At 41.9% G+C, this 14,282-nt stretch overlaps 1 protein-coding gene across 4 annotated transcripts in view; it reads right to left on the bottom strand.

Annotated features, from left to right (window-relative positions):
• The window catches only part of SEMA5A (semaphorin 5A), a 492,204-nt gene that overhangs the window by 21,937 nt on the left and 455,985 nt on the right, over positions 1-14,282 (bottom strand). For 2 of the 4 annotated variants that reach the window (XM_081286868.1, XM_081286869.1), the window contains exon 22: positions 13,090-13,301. In XM_081286868.1, the coding sequence (XP_081142994.1) occupies positions 13,090-13,301 (212 nt within the window). Of the gene's footprint in view, positions 1-7,764; positions 11,265-13,089; positions 13,302-14,282 lie in introns of those variants that run through there. The other 2 variants (XR_014021130.1, XM_081286870.1) reach the window with 2 other exon arrangements.

Below are 14,282 nucleotides of genomic sequence, written 5' to 3'. Positions count from 1 at the left end.
TGGTAAAAACACAGAGAAGCTGAAATGCCCTAGATTGCTAGTAGCAATTCAGAACAGTGCAATCACTTTGGAAAATAGTCTGGTGGTTCTTTAAACTGTTAAGCATAGAGATCCCATTTGACTCAGCAATTGTACTCCAGATTCATACCAAAAATAATTCAAAATATATCTCCACAGTGAATCTTTTACACAGATATTCATAGTACCATTAATCATGATAATTAAAAGTGGAACAAACTAATGCCTATCAGTTGATGAATAGGTCAGAAAATGTGGTATATCCACAAGTGGAATATTATTAAGTCAATAACAAATAATAATTCAAACAGCATGAATAAAACTTAAAACACACCAAGTGAAAGACTAATGCTACAAAAGGCCATATATGGTATGCTTCAGTTTATATGAAATGTCCAGAATAGGCAAATCCATAGATTCCAATAGTTTATTTGTTGTAGCCAGAGGTTGCAGAAAGGGGAAAGGAGAGTGCGTACGGGTATGACCTTTCTTTTTGCTTTGGAGAAAATGTTATGGAATTATAAACTGGTGCTGGTTATACAGCTTCATGAATATACTGGGAGTAATTGAACTTTACACTAGAAATGATGAAGTTTAGAAAATTAAGTTAAAGATGAAGATGTTCTGGCTGGGATTGGGATGTATCAGGATTCTCAAGGACAGTAGAGAGCCACACACCACTTTGTGTTGGTGGTATGTAGAGAGGTCAGGTTTCATGGAGGTGACCCATTGTGCCTCTTGGAATGATAGACATCTCAGAAGGTCCCAGGCTCATCAAATCCACCGTTTTCTAGGCTGATCTGCTGATGATGAATGGAGCATGAAGTCTTGGCCTGGAGTATCTTTACGAGAATCTGCATTATGCAATGGGAAATGCTAACAATGTCCCCACTTCCAAGGGCTTTGTCTTCTTCTTACCACAAAAGCTTTCTATCCACATGGGGATAGGGACAATGGGGAAAAACCCCTCATGAATAACAGGGTCAATTTTCCATCATGTAGGGCATAATTGTAGCTCACTGAAATAAATTAGAAATGAATCATTTATGTTTATCTGAGTTTGTAAAGTCATAACTTGCACTTTTAAAATTGATTGTTTTTAGTTATACATAACACTAGGATACATTTGGACATAATCACAAATACATGGAATACACTTGCTCTAATTCAGTGCCTAGCACTTTCTTCTCTCTTCTCTTTCTCCCCTCCATCTATTCTACTGTTTTTCTTGTAATTTTTATTAGACATTTGTTCAGTTTCCTTAGAATATTCCTAAAATGCATAAAAGATGTTTAAAATGATGTTCCCTTGCACTTGTAGTTTTTAGTACTAGGAAAAACAAAAATCAATAACCTTGCTCCGGAAAATATGTTTTGGACTTTGTCATTGCTTTGTCCAAATTCCAGTTCCATCCACTGGTGGTCAAGAAATGGACATTGAGTTGTGCGTGATGAGTTGAGTTCCATCTGTATTTTTCATGTGTGTACACTTTCCCCAGGTGCTCATTAGCCACCTTGGTCTCTCTTGCCCCTCTTGACATGTTACCCCCAGTTCACCTCTGTGTGACATCTCAGCCAGGACTGCCACACCAGGCCTGAGTCCCCAGTGCTTCCCTGGCCTCGGTGGCTTCATTATGAGGACTACTGGGAAAACACTCATATTTCCAAAGACATTTTTTGAAATAATCATAATTATGTGGCTGAATGCTTATCTTTTGGGGTGTTCAGTTTTCAGATCTCGGTCACCCTGTACCACATGGAGATTGCTGTCATTATCAGAGACTGATAATTAGTTTCTTTATTTTTGCCTTTTCCCAGATGACATTCAACCTGCCATACAAAGCCAATTCCATGATCAGGTCATCGATGAAAGCTTACATTTCAAAATTATTAGGTGTTTGAAAGGATGCACTTAATTAGGAAATATTTGCTACCATTAGACTCTGCACTTCTGATATTTTGCCACATTTTTTCCACCTTATCAATAATCATTATGAATGATAAAATAGTCTTATCTCAAGAGTATATGACAGAAAAAGCTCAACATTCAGAAAGACTCCTCACTAAGAAACAAATTAGCTTTGATATAAAACAATGAAGCCCTAGAGTTTGACAGGTCACTGGATTCTATTTCCCCAGAGAAGACAGAAAGAATTCTGCAAAGATGCTTGTATTTCCTTCACCAGATCAGACTGCTTTTGAAACAAAGGAAAATGAAAGCTATGTAGGCAAGAATGAAGAGAAGTCTAATCCCCCTTTCCATATAGGAATGATCTCTTCTGTCTTCAGAAATGAGGCATGTTTCACACACCTGTTAAAAAGGTTAATTTCCTTCGTCACAGATATGGGACAGATGAAATTATATAGTGTTGAAAGTCCCAGTCTTGGTTTGTGATAGCTGTTTCCAGAGAATGTCACTGGCCTCCATAGCTGATAACCACAGGCTTGAATTCTTAGGCCTCCTACCAATCTTATCCTCATTTGTATGGAGTATATATTCCATTCAGGTCTCCAGTGCCTCCGCAGCCAACTCCTAATAATTTGCAAATTGGTTCTCTTGCTTCTTCACAGGCCAAAATAGAGAAATTGGCCTGTACTCATGTAAAGAAAAGATGAATATTGATGGAGAGAGTCCTTGCGTGATAATAATGACAAGCAACACCATCATTTGCTGCAAACCTACTATACACTAAGCATCAAAGGTACACATTTCAATTTTATTTTCATATACACATTTCCTAGTTGATACTGCCATATGTAAACAATGGTTCTAGAGTAGAATGGAAAGACCTCCTAAATGCAGAATCAGGACATGTCTTAGAGCAAGGGAAGTTGTATAAGTTCATTATCATGAAACCCTTTCAGAAGAGCCCATGGAGATTAAAGAGGCCACAGACAGTCTCAGGCAGGAGTCTGAAGTTCACTTTGTTCTTTCTGGGTGAAGGGGAATCTGCAGAGATGGAGGTTGTACAAGGAAGCACTCTTGGTGGGGAGTCACCAGGCCTGATTGGAGCCCAGATGGCACCTGCTTACAGTCCTCAAGGCATCCACTCACTCTCTGTAAAATGATCAGATTCAGCCACTATCTCCACATCCTAAGATAACTTCATGTTCCAAGTCTACTGCATTATTTCCCAAAATCCAGTTTTTTGGGGGACTTTCAGCTAGAAAAAAGGGCCAATATTTTGGGGAGGACAAAAGGCAGAAGAGTGTGTTTTGTGACACTGGGTGAAGCGGGCCCTCTGAGCTGTAGGGTTGCATCAAATCCAGTCTGTGAATGGCTGTCCCATCATGGCAGCCCATTAGTATTCCTCACATGGATGACCACCATGCTCCATGTTGCCATCGCCACTACCATTCTCTCAGGGAAGAGTGAGGCTTGGCCACCAGAGCAGGCAGGGCCTCGAAGAGACACAAAGAGAGCCTGTGCCATGTGCCAGGTATGTACTAGCAGGAAATAGGAAGTGACTCTGAGGAAACAGGAAGTGACTCTGAGGTGGACGAGAGGGGGGGCAGTGAATAGGAAGAAAGCCAGCTTCTTCATGACAGAGACAGCCCCTGAAACCATGGCCTCAGAAAAGGCCCTCGCAGACACCTGACTGATGAAGTGCTGGCAAAGAATTAAGAAGCCCTAACTCAGCCTTCTTTTCTGTATGCTGTGATAAGACTCATTTTCAGCATTTCTAAGAACTAGAGACAAACTTGCAGCCCCTGCTCATTGTACAGAAATAATTCAAAAAAGAACTACCTTAGACCTCCTTTTCCCTGGCTATGCATTCAGTACCTACAGTCTTAAGATCTGGGCAACTCGCGGAACCCTGTTACCCCATGTGATCTCCCCACCCCACCGTGATTACAGGCTGAGGTGAGAACCCCAGGAGCTTCCAAGGAAAACATGCAACAAGCAGGTTAAGGAGAGAAGAACAATTATGAATATCCCTTTGTTTGACTTTATAAACAAAGTCAGATCTACTTAAGGGAAACAAGAATAACTCCAGAAAAGAACACTATTTCAGATATTATTTTAAGAAGGATTTCCTCTTACGTCAAGTAGCTAGCTGCAGTTACACTAGTGGTACATTCAGTCATTTCTACTGTTCTTCACAAACTGGGCTTGAAGAGACACTTTAAATGCAAAATTACATTATATTTTTCAAATAGGTCCAGGAAGATATTTCAAGTCATATTTCAAGCTCATAGGAGCAACTGGAGAAATTTCTAAAAGGAGCTTTTGGATACCCGAGCATTGTTGGAGACCATCCGAACACCAGGACATATATCATTAACATGATTGAAAATTCTGAAAACGAATTTTAAGAAAACTGTGATACAGCATGTATTCATTCTACTTGCTAAATTAATAGCCAGATACATTCTTCATTAAATGCTTTAAAATTTTAATATTTTGAAGATAAAATAGTTAATCTTTATAATATGCTTTATTAGTTTAAATTTATACAGCTAATTTTATTTTATTATGTTAATTGGTAGCCCCTACATTAAGTGAGCTTTGTTGGCTTTCTGATCAATTGAAAAATGTGTATGTTTTTGTGTGTATAATTATACCCATGCATATTTAGGTATAAACACATGTGTATATATTAACTATATAAATACACACATGTATATATTTCTTTTCTTTTTAAATGATATCATGAACATTGAAATATGGCTGTCTCAATAGTTGTTTTTCTACATCAAGTATCATCTAGCTGTGTTCAAACTGATGGATTGATGGATTGTCACCAGTTTACTGGAAAGAACAGTAGAATGAAACAGATATATATATATATATATATATATATATATATATATAAAATCATACTACTAATGTAATTCATCACCATGTACAGCCAGAAGAATAGTTATGCTCCATTTATGTACAATGTGTTAAAATGCATTCTACTATCATGTATAACTAATTAGAATAAATAAAAACAAAAATTGAAAAAAAATACCAAATTAAAACTTTAAAAGTCTATGTAAAATGAAAAACCAGTATAACAAATAATGTTTCAGGATAACCAAATATAATACTTAAACACTTATATGTATAATATGTCTAAGTGAAAACATGAAAGATGATGTCAATAAACACATCTCTGGATTAAAAATCGTCCTTGTTTTATGCAAGGAAGAGTGGAAGACTGCACTGGATAAAAGGTGATTGGTACAACCCAATCCTTCCATCATCACCAGGACCCAACACCCACTCCTTGTAAACAGGAAATCTGATTGGTTTTTCTGGTCACGAAGTACCTGTTGCCCATGGCAATATTTCCAAATGTTCTCTCCTACTTCATCAAGTAGATACAGTACTGTCCTGGCCACAAGTCAAGAGCCTAAGCTGTTGCACATGTCTACCAAGACAACAAGAGTGTGTTATTGGTTTCCCCAGGAGGCTGTCCACTGCACTCTGATGAGACTCTCTCTTTTAAGTGGCACATCTTGGGAGACATGTACTTGGAAGATATAAGAAGGAAAATGGTACTCTTGTTTTTCCTAAATGGTGGGGTTTATTTCAATGCTCACATACAATTGAATGAGACAAACTATTTACATAAAACCTACGTACAAAAAATATAATACAATTTATACTGTACATCATTTGGATTCTCTTATTTTGTTCCCCCAAATTGTAGGCAGACAGAGATGATAGGAGTGAGGAGGGAGTGGCCATGAAAGGAAGAGGGCTGCACTCCTGGGAGTAGTCAGAATCATGCTTCGTGAATTTGTTGTTCATAAAAGGATGGATGGGGTTGAGCTCTAGAAGTTGGTGATGCACCAGGAATGTGAGTGAACACAACATTTTCACTGCTAGAAGAGCTCACTTCATCTCATGTGTGTCCATTTTCCTTGGAGAAAAAGGAGCTTGGAGCAAGTATGAGTTGTTTTTTGCTGATTGGCTGGGTAATACCCCATCCAGATCCTTTCTTAACTTCCATAATTGATCCAATGCAAGACAGAAAGAGCTCCCTGCCCAGTTTGCCACAATTAGTGTCTTAAACTAATTCTGAAAACCCTGTTATCTGTCAGGTGTCATTAAGCAACAATGTGAGGCATAGTCCTGGACAGCTCTCAGGAAGAATCTAAGACCAGCGTATTGATGGACAGAAAACAGACAAAAAGTGATGCCCACTGGAAATTGCTGTTGCATATGTCTACCAAGAAGTGTTCAAAGGAAACCTTGAGGACCAAATATAAGTGTCGAGAAAAAGTGCAGTGTGCCCAGTGACCCCACAAAAAATCTAGGCATCCCCGAGCACTCCAACACAACTACCAATGTCCTATTTCCTCAAAGAAGGGGAAATATAAAACTATTTCATTCTTGAAAAAAATCCCTGCAATGTTTAGAACACATTGCATTTTAATAATTAATTTTATATCAGTAATGTCTGCAAGCTTACCAAGAGCTGAGTAGGTTTTGGAGAAATTTCAATGAAAAAAAAAATGAAACAATCCCAAATAAGTTTATTTTGTATCACAAAACAGGCAACAGCAGGTGAACACAAAATGAGGCGTAACATGTTTAAATGCGAATCAGTGGCAGAACACACAGGTTTTGCTACACACTTTTGAAGAACCCTGTGCAGGACCAAGCTTGTGCATTTTCCTAGCAGCTGGGCGGAGCTGCTGTGGTGTCTCCAGGTGCTGGGGCTGAGGCGCCTGTGCTGCTTTCCATCCACGTGCAGAAGTTCAAGCTTGATTTTTGACCACGGTTATGGTATAAAGCAAAAGCAGTCCACTTTAGCAGAGAAAACATTGTTAAATTAAAAAAAAACAAATTAACAACTTTTGCAAATATGTGAAGCAGTGTTGACATTGAATCTACAAAAATAATCAATTAGACAACGTTCTAGGTGGTCCTCCTTCCACACCCAACTCTGTACCAATTGTTAGCAGCATGTGTCTGGTTAATCTTTTCCTGTGCACTTGCCTGGAGGGGAACAGAAACAAAGGTCTCTAATTTGTACAGGCATCACACTGACCTTCCTGTTAAGGACAGATGCTGCTGTGTGTTCTGGAAGATGTAGGAATTAGAGCTATGTCAGTTTCTGGGAGACTGAGGTGGGGTTTCCCACTTTTCTGAACACACCATTGCCCAGTGGGAGCAAATGCACACCTGGAGATGAAGTGTGTCTTGGTCATTTTCTATTCCTGAGTTCAGAGTGGTGTGTAAGGATGATTTTCTTTAAAACATATCCAATCAACCGTCTGCTTCTAACTGGAACCCACACTATTGAGTGTCACGGTACTCCATCATCTTCAACAAGGCACTAGCGACATTTTACGGGAAAGCACACTACCATTTCACACTCATTGTCCAAATAAGCAGGGTGCTCAGAATGGCTTCTAGTATCCAATAATAGATAATCATGGATAATAATAGGTAATTAAATATTGACAATGTCATGTCAGCATAAATCCCCATAAAGACATGGAGGCTTTTGGAAGAATGGATGTGCTGGTCATGGCCAATTCCATCTGCAAACTCCAGCTTGGATCATTAAAAACAATGGCAGAAAGTTTCCATAAGAGTTGATTTCACTTTACTAGTTTAATTTGATTATTTGAGCTGTGGGATTTAGACTTAGCTTGTCACTTGGGAAATGGCAATTTTAATGTTAATTTAGGTCACTTTATCAACCTGTGTTACCTGCTGCCTCTGGAAGGTGCTCTAGAGCCATGTTCTGAGACAGAGACACTAAACTCACAGGAGTTATCCCCAAATGCCACTCAAATCAGGAACACTTCAAAGCTACAGAAAGTTGATGGCCCTGGGGCCATGCAGATGAGGGAAATGGCTTGACCAGTGCTCGGGGAATTAATTTGATTCATTACAAAAGCAAGACAAATAAAGTAAAGAAGTATAAATTCAAATGCTATCAAAGTTGTGTTTAGGCAAAATGAATAGCTGGATCCATCCCTGATGTATTATGTCTAGGAAAAAATTTCCTGTAACATCCCATTAAACTTTAATGTAACCTTTAGTGATATCTTGGGGACACGGAGTCTGCCTTGCTAAGACTTTGTCCACAATGTCAAAGGCAAGACCCATTAATTCTACCAAATACTCTGGTCAGAACATTCACTGGAATAGGCTTTGGCTCCCATGATTTCCAACCTTTTGTGTAAGAATATAAACAAGGACACCTTTGCCTGGGACTGCTGCACTCTGGGCAGCTGATCCTGGAAGAGTCCATAGGTCATGCCCACAGAACTGTGCATGTGGACCGTGATCCCCCCAGGGCCTGTCCTTAGCACTCACAGGGGAGTGACAAGACCTCATCTTTCCATGGCACCTACTTATTGTTCCCATGTTTACTTCTTTTTTCTCTGGCATGGCCTATGGGCCAGTGGGGCCAGAAGCTGGTCCACTGAAGACCCTATCTTGGGATTGAGGTGACTCCTTGGCGAGGAGACCTTCACAGCCTTCACTGCTTCAAATTCCTCTTCAGTCCCTTTAGAGTCTCTGCCCACCACTATGCACATAGAAGCCCTCTTCCCTTTCCCTCATACTGAGGCTAAGTCCAGTCAGACTCTTAGACAGACATCTCTGCAGGAGGGTTCCTGTAGACAGGAGGGGTCTGGAGCAGGGAGAGTGCACAGTACCCACAGGGAACAGCCGTGCAGTGATGGGGGACTGCTAGCCCACAGGTGGTTAAAAGACTCAAACTCCAGCTCCAATACAGCAAACCAAGCACGGTTCTGTTAAACAAGAGAGAGAGGGTGAGGTGGGGAGGCGATTTTCCTTTGAATACAGTGTCAGGTAGCAGTGACACTAAACTCAAGGGCTTTTTTCACAGTAGTACTCTAGAGGGTTTCTACTGTCCACACTATGAGAGCTCTGGGGTGCAGAGGGTGTACCCTGCATTGACATACAGGTAGTAGAGACCAGCTTAGATGCCATTGGAAACATGTCCATTAAGCCCAATGACAAGTTCTTGAAATTTAGCCTTCTCCCTCTTAGGGGAAGTAAAGCGACTTTGAAACTGAGAAAATATTCAAGAAGGGAAGGTGTGTGTGTGTGTGTGTGTGTGTGTGTGTGTGTGTGTGTGAGAGAGAGAGAGAGAGAGAGAGAGAGAGAGAGAGAGAGAGAAAGTTCATTCTACAGAGTGAAAAAACTTTTTCTTAGCAGAAAGTAAAGAGTCCAAGCAGACAACGAAAACCCAACCAGCCATCTGTGCATTTTACCTGTTAGTGTGGATTTCAAGAACGTGTGTACAGCAGTGGACTCTTTTGCAGTGTGCCTAGAATGCATGAAATGCCACATGGAGCCCCACTGGTGAGGTCCTGTACACCAACCATTTACCATCTAACATTCCAGATCCAACCTAGCACATCTCCTAGAGCCCACCTGCCATTTTTAAAATTTTAATACAGAACCATTTCTGCAAATTTGGGCATTTGGGAATCTTTTGAATTGTACAATATTCATTATTAATCATAGTTTTCCAACATTTTCTGAAATTGCTTCTTTAAATCCGATATAGTGAAAACGCATATGCTAATAAAGTTCTGTGTTCTTTGCTACCCGTACTATATATTTTCACAGATCTGAAGGTCCATTCATCAAGAAGAACAGATATAGCTATCTACTCAGGCCTTTATCCCAATGCCCGGAGGATTCAGATGAACATTTTCAATTTTGTTCTTTCAATAATTATTGAACCAGCTGCCACATGCTACGTGTCAGTTGTGTAAAATTTCTATCTTTTTTTTTTCCTTCTGGGGACTTCTAGCAATGGCTTTAAAACACTATGAATTGTTAATTAATGACCAACGCTGAGACAATGGAGATCGTCCATCCTTACTTCCAAGTGCCCCTGAACTGCCTGTGCCTCCCTGCGGGGAAGAGTGGGACTGGTGGGACTGGGTGGATGGGAGGCAGACTCGGGTAAAGAGAAGGCACCGGAACAAAACTCTCCCTCCTCCCTTGGCCTAGGGCAGTGAGTGCAGCTCTGCTGGGGGTCCCGTCAGGGTAGACTGAGGTGGGCTCTGGAGAGCCAGCTTTACACTTCATTAATGCTCTAGTAGGGGCTGATTGCCATACATTGTTACATCAGGGAGACGGAGAACAAAAGATATTTCATTAAATGTCAGTTCTTTCAACGCTTGGCATAATGTGGAAAATAAAAAAAAAAAGGTTGTTTTTAATTATAGTTCAGTATTTTTAATACTTTCCTTAATCAGCATCATAAAAGTCCAGAATTGTTCTTTGCAGGGAGAAAGAAGGTATACAGTCTGTCCAAATGCTGAACCAGTCGTTCCTCTAGATGCCAGCTCTTCAGGATGTCACCGGGGCCAGGTGGGAGGCTCCAGGCCAACAGTGTGGCGAGGATCTCCCGGGAACGCCATGCAGTCCAAGAGTCAGAAGAAGGCTGGTTTTGCAGCCAGCTGCAAGCCACGGCCACACCTCCCTGTGTCTGAGCCTCTGCCCCCTTGCTCATCTGCACAGAGAGAACAGTCACCGCCCCCAGGCCACAGCAGGATGTCTCAGTCGACCCTTACCTCTGCAGGTCCAGGTCAGGTGGAACCCCTGGGCTTCCCTGGGCAAGAATTATTTAAAGTCCAAACACAAGTTTGCTTCTGAGAATCCACAATATCACCCACCTTGGGTGATCCAGGATGAAAAACTGCCTGGCCACTTTATTTTTGTTGTTTTATCAAATATTATGGACCTTGTGGAGGGAGGCGGTCTCTGATAAAGGACCCATTTCCTCAAATTAAAACATTAGGAAGATTTACTCTTAAAAGCAAAAAGACATTTTTTTCTTTCTAAAGATTCCTTCCAATATGAGCGGCACACTGATAAAATAAAGCTCATGGAAACAACAGGTTTTTAGAAAAATGGACTGAACATAATTAAAAAACAAATGTCACACCATGGCTCATTCAACAATGATCAAGTGTTTGTTATGGACCAGACTTCACGACGCCACAGTTAGATTTTTGTTGCTTTTAAGGATGTGTATTTTTTTTTTTTCGCAGCAATGGGACACTATTGGCTTGAAATGCACTTGAAGTCTATCCACACTTTATCTCTGAAGCCTCAGAAACATGGGCAGTCATGGAGCACAGGCTTTGAGGAACTGAGGATTTACAAAAACCGAGGACTAAGCGCTACTAGTACTCATCGTAATTATTGAGATCTGTGAAGTAGGCATTGGAGTAGGTCTTCCCCGTGAGGTGCGGGTTGAAGTACTTGTTTCTTTCCTCTAGGATCAAGTTGTTTTTGTTAAATGCCTGTAAAATACATTATAGAAAGATTTAAGAATACTCCACAAGTAGCACTTCAGAGGGAAATATAACTAGGAGACCATTATGCTAACTTGAGTTCTGTCCTAGGCTTCCCCTATTCTTGACAGTTTTCCTCATTCACTGATTTTCCCGGATCCATTGCCTCATGGAAGACTTGACTCGTAACTAGAATAAGGTTGGCTGCTTTGGGTATCTTGCACTCTAGTTTTGAACTTTAGTTTGGAAGTAGGAAGAGAAGTAGAGGGTCAGAAAACCTAAATCTAAACCCCTAGGAAACCATAACTTGAATGATTTCAAGTTCGCAGACACTTTGAAAGTCACCACGTATGTCTAAGTGGCTTCCCGATTTCCATGGATTGGTACACTCATCAGAGATCTTGACAGAACATATTTAAGCAAATGCATCCAATTAAACTGCCTCGATTACTTTTCTCTCTGCCCTCAGAAGGTGACTGATGCAGCCATCTCAGAACATGGATGGCTACCTCCTTAACAGTCATTAAAGTCACCTGTAATTTCAAAGAGAACAACTACATCAAAGAGAGAGTAAATATTAAGAGGATCGAGATAAAGGTGGAGCAGAACGGGCAGGGGCCAGTTGTTTAGGACCCGCCTGGACAAGATGTCAGAATAAAGTTCTAGAAGGATCATTAAAGACCGGGCAGCAATCCACACCCTCTAGTTCCTCTGCTTCATGGCAGCAGCAATCTGATCATCTTGAAAGTTACTGCATCTTAAATGGGAACACAGACCAGCTAAATTCCTTTCTGCTTCCTGAACCAACAGGACCACAGGTAAGTGGATCTGCTGGAATCGTGCAGAGGAGACCTTGGGAAGGTTCTTGCTGATAAGAGTAGACATGTTCTTCCTCGCCTTCTAGGAGTTCACTTCTGAGAGGCTATGGGGGTCTGTCATGAGTCCTGCTGCTCCCTCCCTGTCACCTGGGGAAGTCAGTGCTAATGGATTCTGGACCCTGGTTTAAGCAGAGTCCATGGGTAAAGCCCACGGGCTGTGCCTTCAGGAGTGGAGGCCACACAGTAGGGAATGGACAAGGGAGGACCACACAGCTCCTGGGAAACAAGTTCTCCCCTCCACCCAAAGCTGTGAGAGTGACTATGTTCCTCTTGTTGTGTAGGAAGGAAATCCCATTTCACAGAGAACCACTGGAACAGAGAGCAGACAGCAGATCTCCCTAAGAATGTGAAGGGAGTCCCCAACCTACAGGAATGTGGGAATTTAGTGAGACCCAGCTCAGGGCCTCACTAAACCCCCTTCCTCCATGTGGGTGGTAAGAAAGAGCAGGTGAGGTGAACGAGACCCTTGGTGTCTTTCAAGTTACACCTGTGGCCTTCTGTGCAGATGCGGGAAGCCTGCTGTATATCAGGGTACCATCACAAGAACCGTGCAAGAGTGGGTGCCATCCGATAAAAGGTGAAGACTACAATTTTAAAGATAAACATACTGAGGTTCAAAGAAGCTTGGGTCTGCTCCTGAAATGGGAGTGGGTGTCTGACTGCCCAGTGGTGCTCAGGGCCTCGGCTGGGAGCGCATCTCTGATGCCCAAGTTCAGGCCCCACAGCAAGGGTGGTCAGAGCTGAACACGGGCCACAGACCTGGTATCTCGCAGTTGGTGTGCTGCTGTCTTCATGTCCCTTTTTAAATTTATCCCCACATGAGATGCCATGTTTTTCCAGGCAAAACAAAGCTTAAAAGGTGGATGATCACGAAGGTCCCCTTACCCTCCACCAACCCAATCACCAGCGCCAACACCAAGGACCTTTGCTGACAGCCGGCACCGCCGATGCCTCACCTTGATGGCCTCCACGGAGTCATACTTGTCCAGTTTGTTGATGTGGTTGGTGATGCTGGTGTTGAGGGGGGCGGGAGAGACAGGGTGGATGACGGTCGCGTCATGGGACTGCTGCTGGTAGCGCTGGCAGTAGGTGTAGATGAGCAGGGTGAGGAGGCAGCCGAGGATGGAGCTGCTGAGCCCCACGGCGATCATGTGGAACATGTTGAACTCTGAGGGCAGAATCACAGGCATGCTACGCTCAAAAAGAAGGCGCTACCCCAAGGCTCAAGTGCTTAGAAAAGAGCAAGATGAGAAGCCCACTCCAAAATTAGAGAAATCGTAATCATGCTCCTCTTTGAAATGCTATGGCCACCATAGCATTTCTCCACAGTGAGCACAGCATATTTAAATTCAGGCTCTTGGGGATTACAATCACTTTATTCAAGTCACCTTAAACCTGAATACGCTAGCAGAATATCTTTCTTTTTCTTTGAAGGCTTATATAGTACTCTTCTGTTCTAAGAGCAATATAATCTCTGTTCTCTGGGGTTTCTACAGCACAGTTCATTCACGTCCCTGAACAGGTGGAGCTCCCTGCATCCAGGACTGCCAGGTCCCAGGAACAGCAGGAAAGGCACTGACAGCTTCCAATTTCTGCACATGGTCATGCCAACTGCCTTCTTCACCCTCTTTTATTATTTCATCTTATTTAAAAATTGTTTCCATTTACATAGATCCTCATGTTTTCCGTTTCTTGCACAAACATGCATTATATAATACTGACATTAGAAACTCCCAAAGTTCTGAAGGAAAAATGTCTCTTTGCTAAAGGCAGCCACTCTCCCAGGTCCTTCAGGAGGAATTCTGCGCATACATGTGCTGCATGTGTGCAAATATTATCCTGTGGACCACTGTTTTTGCTTAGATTATATTTTGGTGATCTCAGTAAGAAAATGGTTTACTACAAAGAAAACAAGAATTCTTGTTAAAGGAATAAAATACCATCTCCTGGTGACCTGACCTATTGTTTTTATATTTAATCAGCACCTCTTCTCTTTGAGCCACTTTCCTGCAGCAGACTTGGACCTAACCTCTAAAACAGAAGTGGCTTGAGTGACATCAGGGCAGCCTGCCAAGACCTACCTATGTGGGCCTGAGAAACAGTACAAAAGTCGGTCTCCCCACGTGCTGGGAGAACACCACCATTAGTT

This window comes from Spermophilus citellus (assembly GCF_964194105.1).
Source record: "Spermophilus citellus genome assembly, chromosome: 1".
NCBI classification, from domain to species: domain Eukaryota; kingdom Metazoa; phylum Chordata; class Mammalia; order Rodentia; family Sciuridae; genus Spermophilus; species Spermophilus citellus.
The sequence above is the reverse complement of the archived record's forward strand: the minus strand, read 5'-3'. Positions and strand labels throughout refer to the sequence as shown.